Source organism: Tachyglossus aculeatus, chromosome X1 (assembly GCF_015852505.1).
Source record: "Tachyglossus aculeatus isolate mTacAcu1 chromosome X1, mTacAcu1.pri, whole genome shotgun sequence".
NCBI classification, from domain to species: domain Eukaryota; kingdom Metazoa; phylum Chordata; class Mammalia; order Monotremata; family Tachyglossidae; genus Tachyglossus; species Tachyglossus aculeatus.
Window position 1 is genome coordinate 122,529,202 of NC_052101.1, and position 8,743 is coordinate 122,537,944.

General features: G+C 58.1%; 1 protein-coding gene across 1 annotated transcript; it reads right to left on the minus strand.

The window, feature by feature from the left end:
- Positions 1-1,029: 1,029 nt before the first annotated feature.
- GTPBP3 (GTP binding protein 3, mitochondrial) lies at positions 1,030-8,273 on the minus strand. The gene is made up of 9 exons (XM_038772949.1): positions 8,135-8,273; positions 6,937-7,175; positions 6,088-6,174; positions 5,344-5,546; positions 4,844-4,916; positions 4,295-4,438; positions 3,553-3,718; positions 2,409-2,687; positions 1,030-2,072 (listed from the first exon to the last, which is right to left on the minus strand). Exons 1-9 carry the CDS (start codon positions 8,194-8,196, stop codon positions 1,841-1,843), a joined length of 1,485 nt encoding a protein of 494 aa, XP_038628877.1. The 5' UTR covers positions 8,197-8,273; the 3' UTR covers positions 1,030-1,840.
- Between the last annotated feature and the right edge of the window lie 470 nt (positions 8,274-8,743).

Here is an 8,743-nt window from a genome sequence, read left to right on the forward strand (position 1 = left end):
CCCACCAGCCCCATCCTCAATGAAGGCTGGCAGGGCAGGAGGGGAGGCGAGGGGTGGATTGGGCACTTGCCAGTTTGTTTTAGGACTTCCTAAATCCTCTATAAATAAACCCCTTTAAGTGGACACTTCCGACTAAAGAGCCTTGGACTTCTTGGAAAAAAGAGAATGTGTTCGTACTCCTTGGCCCCGCCCCCACCCCCCACCCAAGCCACCTAGCTTGTGTCCAGCTTTCTCCAGAAGGGAGGGCTAAACCTTCAGCAGGGGGGCCAGAGGTTCAGGGACTGGAACAAAGTGCAGCAGAGCCTGCAGGCTGTGAATCCCCTCCTCTAATATGGGAGAGGGGGACAGGGACGGTGTGGGGGTGGGGGGCGGAGGCAGCACAGCCAGGGCCATAACCCCCAGGCCAGGAAGCCCCTCCTCTAACATGGAGGCTGGGGAGGAGGGGTGGAGGGGGGCATGCATCAGAGGGGACAGAGGCTGGGCTGAATGAAGCCTTTAGGAGGGGAACAACAAGGGAGGGATTGGGGTGGGGGAAATGAATCACACAACCTACTTTCTCAGCCTGGGGGTGGAAGAGAGGGTCTAGCTGCTCCTAGCAGACCAAGATGACTAGGGCACCACCCTTCCCGGGAAAAGAGTCACCCATTCAAGTAGGTTCCCTGTGCACTTGCTGAGATTGTAGGACCCAGCATGCCCCAGGGCCAATAGCCTAAATTAATTAATCGTATTTATTGAGTGCTTACTGCGTGAAGACCACTGTACTAATCACTATGTGCCCCACTACATGGGTGTGGGATTTAGGCCTACAGTCATAAAAGACCTTGAGGAACTTCCTCTCTAAACAGGAGAGCTCAAACAGACCGATGACTAATAATAGTAACTGTGGTATTTGTTAAGCACTTACTCTAGGCCAAACACTGGGGTAGATACAAGATAAACAGGTCAGACACAGTCTCTATCCCACCTGAGGCTCATAGGGAGAACAGAATTGAACCCAGTTTCCTCATATTACAGGAAACTAAGGCCCAGTGAAGTGACTTGCCCAAGGTCACACAGCAAAGAGCTGGGATTAGAGCCCAGGTCCTCTGACTCCCATGCCTGTATTCATGCCCACATAACTGGGTAAAATGCCATTATTGCTGCCCTGCACCTCTTGCTGCTTCGCTTCTTTTCTTCACTGCTCCTTCCGCCCCACCCACACAACCACAGTCAAGGGGAGGAGGAGAAGCAGCAGTGGACAAAGAGGGCCATTTCTGGCCCCCAGCCTTGTGACCACAGGGTTAATGGCACTGCCACAGCCTCTCTGTCCGGATGTGGTGGGTGGGGGCGGGTGGAGGGTTTGCTGGTGGTGACTCTCCCCTCTCCAGGAGGCAAAGCTAGAGCTGGTGCTTCCCCTTGGGGGTAGGAGATAATAAACCAAGGGCGGAGGGGGGCTTGTTTGGCTGGAAGTTGTGCCCCCACAGGAAGCTTGGCCTCTAGTAGTCTCGTGTTTTTCCACTGCCCGGCCCCAGGTCCCCTGCTCAGGAAGCATCCCCTTAGCAGGCACAATGAGCCCAGCTGAGACAGGATGAACACCTCCCCCCAATGCCGCTATCCCCCTCGAACCACACCCCACTGTGGGGGCCCTGGGGTGGGACCACCAGCCCAAGGCTGACCGAGCACATCAGCAGAGCAGAGCTCTGCAGCAGACTCTAGTAATCTTAACATAGAACACATAATTCAGTCTCCTGTCCGTTCTCCCTGGCTCCCAGTTTCTCCTCAGCGATGCTGAGACCAGGGTCCCAGGAGCCCCCAGCTCACTCCAGCCAGGGGGGGTGTGGAGGGAGGGTCTGCCTGGGCCTCACTTGCCGATGCAGAAGTCACGGAAGATGACGTCCAGGATTTCGGCCGCACCCACGCGCCCCGTGATCCGGCCTAGGTGGCCACAGGCCGCCCGCAGCTCCTCTGCTGCCAGTGCCAGGTCCCGCTCGTGCCACTGCTGGTAGCGTCCCAGTGCCGCCAGGCAGTCATGGAGATGGCGTCGGTGACGGGTCTGGGTGAGGCTGGGGCTGCCCACGGCAGGGTCCCCGCATCTGAAACACAATGGGTAGAGCTGCAGACCTGGCCAGCGGGAACCCCAACTCCCCACTCCACCTCAGGGTTCAATCTTCTCCTCCACTACCGCCACCAGCCCCTCTTCCAACCCTCCCAACGCCCTCCCTCCCCCCTCCCCAGAGCTGACATCAGAGACCTAACCCACGGAGACTCAGAGGCAAGGGGATGGGGAAGATCAAGGCCAGATATCCTAGTCCCAGGCCCCCAGGGAGCCTGCTTCTTGCCGAGAGGCTCAGGAGGCTCTGGGAAGGAACAAGGAGGATAGAGAAGCCTGTTCTCAGACCCCTCCCACCGGGACAACCCAGGCATCTCACATGGCAGCCAACATCTCCTTCAAGGCATCCAGCAGGCCCTCCACGCCTTCCCCCGTTTTGCAGGACATCAGGAGGGCGGGGTTCAGCCCCCACCCTTGGAAGATCCCCACCAGGCCCTGGTGGCTCCCTGGCATCAGGAGGTCCGCCTTATTCAGCACTAGAAGGCAGGGCCGGGTTGGGTCACCCTGGCCCCGCATGGTCTCCAGGAAGAGGTGGCTCGAGTCTGAGGTGATGTCCGTGGCATCCAGTACTGCCAACACGATGTCCGCTTGGGTCAGCCTGGTGGGGGAAGAGAAGCTGAGCTGAGAGACTGCAATCTGGAGCTGTACCCTTCTCTCCCATAATCCCTTGCTTCATAAGGTCTACTCTTACCCTCTCAAGAGCAGAGAGGGCAATGGGCAGGGAAGAAAGAGAGGGTCGCTGAAGGGCAAGACCAGGGTAGTCCAAGGAGAACTGAGGAGACAGACACACACACACACACACACACACACACACACACACACACACATGTATATACATTCACAAAAAACAAAACAAAGGCACAGGCCACTGGCTGTTCCCTACCTCAGTTCCAGACAGGTCCCCCAGCCCAAAACACAAGTTCCCAGAAAATCCCCCACTTAAATCGTGGCTCCTTAGGAACTCCGGCTGGAGATCTCCACAGCCCAAGGCCCAACCCTTCACCACCCCCATCCCTTCCCCCTGATTCTGGAAAGGTTGGCAAGGAAGTCACCTGCGTCAGCCCCCAGCCCCCAGCTTACTCATTGCCAAGAGCTCAGCTCAGGTCACAGAGTACTGCCCGGGCCGAGGTGGGGGTGGGGGGGCGGGGGGACGGGGGACTTCCCAGAGCTCCTCTATGGGGATCTGGGGTCAGGCCAGGGGACGGGGAAGCTGCAACAGGAAAGAGGAAAAATAAACTAAACACGAAACTCCTAGGGAGGAAAGCCCAGTCACAGGCATCTTGGAGCCTGGAAAACTTTTGTCTTCTGTTTCAACTGAAATACCAAAATATACCCTCCCCACCCCACTTCCACCCATCCGCTACCCACCCCCACTCCATTTTGCTGCTGCTCTTCACTGCCCTGCTCCTGCTACCTGCTCCCCAGGCAGGGTCTAAAGGAGCCAAGCACCCACCCACCCACACCTGTCCTGGGCACGCCGCACGCCCTCTTGCTCCACGGGGTCCTGGGTCTCCCGCAGCCCGGCCGTGTCACTCAGCAGCACAGGGAAACCACCAATGTTCAGGGCTGACTCCACTATATCCCGGGTTGTCCCAGCCACAGGAGACACGATGGCTGTGGGCTTCTGGCCTGGGCAGGGGGAGGGGGAGCAGAAGGAGATGGTCATGGCCCCCAGATGGGGAGTGCCAAGTGGCTGCGGGGAGAGGAGGAGCAGAAAAAGCTGCTTGTCAGGGCCTGGGAAAACCTCCTGGGGGAGATGGAGGGAGGGAGGGAGGGAAGGGAAAGGGTTACCCCCAACCTGCAGACCCACCACTCAAGGCTCACCCCGCATCCTGCGGACGGCATGTATACATACTTGATTAACCCATTCCATTTTTGCTTCTTAGTTCACTGTTTGCTAGGATTTGCCTATCGCCCCTTTACAGTGCAGGTTCCTTGAGGGCAGGGAATGTGCCTTGTGCTTCTGTCCTACTTTACCCAAGTGCTCAGTAGAAAGCATTGCCCTCAGTAGGTAATGAATAGCTACTACTACAGACAGTATGGCAGGGCTGCCACCTAATGGTGTCCCAGGGCAAAGCACCCTCCAGCCCCAAGAACCTTGGCCCAGACTGGGCACACAGATACCACAATGCCTCCCTCGGCTGCCGGAGCTGCCCGGGGGCCCTGGCCAGGGGGTCTCGGTACCAGTGCACAGCAGGTACTCACAGAGCAGGTTCAGGAGGCTGCTCTTGCCGGCGTTGGTGGGGCCGGCAATGATCACTTGGACCCCGCTGCGGAGCCGCTCTCCACGCCGGGCATCCTGGAGGTGCCCCTGGATCTCAGCCTGCAGCCCCCTCACGCTTGTATTGACTGCACAGGGAGGAAGGGGGGCGGAGGGTGGAAAGAGAAGACACACGTCTTGAGTACCTGTAGAAAGGGGAGGGAGTCCATGCAATTCCCACCACCCCAGGGACTCAGCCTAAGCCATGACGATGATGATTATGGTATTTGTTTAAGCGCTTATTATGGGCCAAGCACTGTTCTAAGTGCTGGAGTAGATACAAGGTAATCAGATTGTCCCACGTGGGACTCACAGTCTTCATCCCCATTTAACAGATGAGGTAACTGAGGCCCAGAGAAGTTAAGGGGATTGCCCAAGGTCACACAGCAGCCAAGTGGCAGAACTGGCCATGTCCTCTGACTCCCAAGCCCATGCTCTTGCCGCTGAGCCATGCTGCTCCTCTGGCTTGTCAGGGGTGTCGACTGTGAGCTCACCATCTGCCAGCACTCCCTCTTCGATGTTGTCATCTTCACTGAAGTCAATGTAAGCCTCCACGTGGGCCAGGACCTGGTGGGGGAAGGCGGGAGGGGGAAGAGCTGAGGGTGACGGAGAGAAGTGGGGAAAAGCCAAAAGGAGTGGGCGGAGGTGGGGGGATGCTAGTGGGGAGCAAACTGGCACTGCCTAAGAGGAGAGGAGAAGCAAGGACTGGCATTAAGAGATGGAGGAGGGAGAGGAGGACCAGAAAGGAAATGGAAGGGAGATAGTGATGGCGAAGGGAAGTCCAAAGAACGTCACTATACTGAAAGCTCCTTGAGAGCAGGGATCATGCCTACCAAATCTCCCAAGCGCTCAGTACAGTGCACTGTACACAATGAGTGCTCAATAAATGCCACTGATTGGTCAAAAAATCGGGCAAAGAGCTGGGGCAGTTGGGAGAGGGAGAGCGCGAGAGGGGAGGGAGGTGGCCCGAGGGGCTCAGCACAGCTCAACTTGCCCTGGTCAGGGTCTTGCTCCAGCCCTGGTAGAGGCGGCCCAGTTCCCCAGCCAGCTGGCGCAGGGCCTGGCGCCGCTGGGCCTCCGTCTCAGCATGGATCAGGTCGCCCAGTCCCTCCACTTCTGTCAGACCCAGCTTCCCATTCTGGAACGCCCGCTTGGTGAACTCGCCCGCCTCCGCTGGGCGCAGGCCAGGGAGGCTGCCTGCAAGGAACTTCCCCCATTTTATGCCAGGCCCCGCCTGGCACCAGCTCTGGGAGGGGAAAGGCTGGGGAGGACTTAACACTCCTGTAGATGTGTCTGCTCGACTGATTTATTTAAACATAAAAATATTTACAACTTGAGTGATCACTCTCCCCGATTCGAGTGGAAGCTCCTTGGGGGGAGGGAGGGTTAACTTGGTTATTCTATCCTTTCCAAGCACCTAGTTCGAAGCACCGTGCCAAGTGGGTGCTCAATAAATGACCCTGCTACCACCACCACCACTCCTATTTTTTCTCAGTTTTTGGTAGCACAAGCCACAAAGGCAATCCTGAAGGTCTGAGGGCAGCTTTACCCACCATCCCAGGCACTGGGTGGCAAGGATTGGTTGTCCCCAGCTGGCAGGGGATCCCCACAGATGCCCTCATGGGGGCAGAACATCAGCCAAGTTGGCAGAAGAGTGGGAAGAGTGGGCAGCTGGCACGGTCCAGAAGCAGGGGCACCAAGGGGGGAGCCAATCTGGGCCACAAGGGGGACAACTCACCCAGGGCTCGCAGCACCCCGCTCACCACGGCTGGGCCCCCATGCACATGCAGCTCAGCGCAGTCCTCCCCGGTGAAGCTGTGTGGCCCTGGACAAGAGACCAGACAGGACCAGACCAGTTTTGCACCCAGCCCTTCCCTCCCCAGCTCCTAGCCAGCATCAGACTCTGGGCTGGGCTGCGTGACGCAGAAACCCCTCAAGGGTGAGGTGACAAGGCCACAGGTTACCAAGGGGCCCCCACTGCTACAGCACTTAACTCCCTAACATGCAGCTGCCTCCAGGGTGGGACCCAGGCCCTCGGGAGCCTCAGAGCTTGGACCACAAAGCCCACACCCCACCCCCAACAAATATGAAGAGCACAGAGGGAGAGGAGGGACATGGTTGGGGTTGTAACCAAGGCCTTGGACAGCAACACCCCTCCGGTTCCCTTTAAGGCCCCCTGGGCTATTTCTCTGCCTTCCCTTTAGATATATATATATCCCCCTCCCCACCCATCCTGGGCCCTGGCTTTGAATGTTCCAGACAGACAGCCCTTCCCCCACCCATTTTGCCAGCCCCAGTCCGTGGTGACCCCATTTCTGTGTCACCTGCTGGGGGAGGGGCCCTGCTGCCCTACTTTCTCCAGGCTCTCTGGCCCCACCAAGTCTCTTTCTGCAAGACGGGGGAGGGGAGAGGCAACCCAACCTGTACCCAGTCGGTCCCAGGGGATCCCAGCCCCTCAGACCACCACAGAATCCCTGGACCTTGCTTGGAGGCTCCTGACAACATTGGCACCAGAACACCCAGGGGACCTTCACCCATGGCCCCTGGCACGACTGCCGGCATCCCCTCCCTCTTCCCACAATCTCACCTGGGAACCAGAGCACCAGGCCCCTGTCCAGGGGCTCTGAAGAGTCAGGGTCCAAGATGAGGCTCAAGGTGGCGGTCCGGGGACGGGGCAGCTCCAGCCGCGCCATGAGGCGGAGGAGGGCTGGGCCACTGGCAGGTCCGCTGGTCCGGATGACGGCTACCCCGCACTTTCCGTGTCCCGAGGACAGGGCAAAGATGGTGACCCGAGACCCAGCCTGGCTGCACAGCTGCTTCGACAGCCTGTAGCAGATAACAGGGTGGGGCTGGAGTTATGGGCACAGTCCCCTCAGGGTGCCTCCTGCTCCATCACCCCAACGTGCTCGGGTAAATGGGGCTGCCAGTAATAATAATGATGATGGCGTTTAAGCGCTTACTATGTGCAAAGCACTGTTCTAAGTGCCAGTAACCCCTTCACTGTTGGCTGAGAGCCCAACTAGTCCCTGGAACACCAGGGGCTTGGGGCTGGGCATGAGGTACCTTTCACCCCAGCCATTTCCAAGCCCCTGGGCAGGGATCCCTGTGGTACCTTTGTAAATTGGAAGGGAAAAAGAGAGAAGGAGCAATAGTAGAAGCAGAGAAGCAGCATGGCTCAGTGGAAAGAGACCGGGCTTTGGAGTCAGAGGTCATGGGTTCAAATCCCAGCTTCGCCACTTGTCTGCTGTGTGACCTTGGGCAAGTCACTTAACTTCTCTGTGCCTCAGTTACCTACGTAAAAATGGGGATTAAGACTGTTAGCCCTACATGGGACAACCTGACTACCTTGTATCCACCCCAGCGCTTAGAACAGTGCTTGCCACATAGTATGCGCTTAACAAATACCATCATCAGTATTGTTATTATTATCGGGAGAAAGGGAGAGAGAAAAGAGAGAAAGGAAAGGAGGAAGGCCTGAAATTGACTATGTCCTTGAACCAGGGGCCAATTCAGGGATCCATCTGCTCTTCCAGCGGCATCAAAAACACTCTTTCCAGACAAGAGACTAAAGTGCCCCGGAGCCCCTGGTGTACTCGCACCAAACCCCTCAGACGACAGAAGCCGTCTGCTCTCCTCGGGCCAATTTAGCAGATGCTGCGCCCAATTTCTCCCGGGTGCTAAAAGAGGAAAAAGCCCAGCTGAGCCATGGGCACTGTCCCCGCCCCGCCCCCCCTCCCCCGCCAAGCTCTGGATCTAGTCGTGCTCAGGACAGGGGCATCACCCACCTGGCAACGAGATGGGTTCCCCGGGCCCCCGAGGCCAACAATGTCTGTAACCCGGGCCACATGGCCCAGCCAGGGCAGAGACAAGGGGGCGTTCCCCCCCTCCCCTATAGCTTCTCTGCCTTGTCCCAGCTCAGACAAGGCAGAGAAGCCCACACTTCACCTCCACACGCATATCCACACCCCACTCTCCCTTCGCCCAGCTCCCCGACCCCGGCTCCCCCTCACGAGGCCCAGTCCACCCCGAAGCCCCCAACTCCCCCCCGACAACTTCAAGTGTGGGCAAAACGGCTCCTCCTCCTCCTGCCTGTGATTGGCTCATCTCCTCGTAGCCCCGCCCAGGAGCTGTAACGGCCGTTTCTGATTCGCTGCTGGGAGGGTGCGGAGGCGGCCGACCAAGACCGTGCGAAGCTGAATTGGTTCCCTACGGCAACTGGAAGCTGCTTCCCTGCGGCCCTAGGGATGGCTGAGCCCCAGCAGAACCGAGCTCCCTTGCGTGAAGAGGATATAGGGCCTGGCCCATAATAATTGTGACATTTGTGAAGCACTTACCGTGTGCCACGCGCTGAGGTAGATACAGTAGAATCAGACCAGGCACAGTCCCTGTCCCAC

What these genes read in the sequence shown, in the direction of transcription:
- GTPBP3 (XM_038772949.1), bottom strand. Translation starts at nt 8,196, where the DNA reads ATGTGGCCCGGGTTACAGACATTGTTGGCCTCGGGGGCCCGGGGAACC. An exon ending in GGAGCAAGACCCTGACCAGG is followed by an intron (nt 4,917 to 5,343) that starts GCAAGTTGAGCT and finishes TTCCCCCACCAG; the next exon opens with GTCCTGGCCCACGTGGAGGC. An exon ending in AAGGAGATGTTGGCTGCCAT is followed by an intron (nt 2,073 to 2,408) that starts GTGAGATGCCTG and finishes ATTGTGTTTCAG; the next exon opens with ATGCGGGGACCCTGCCGTGG.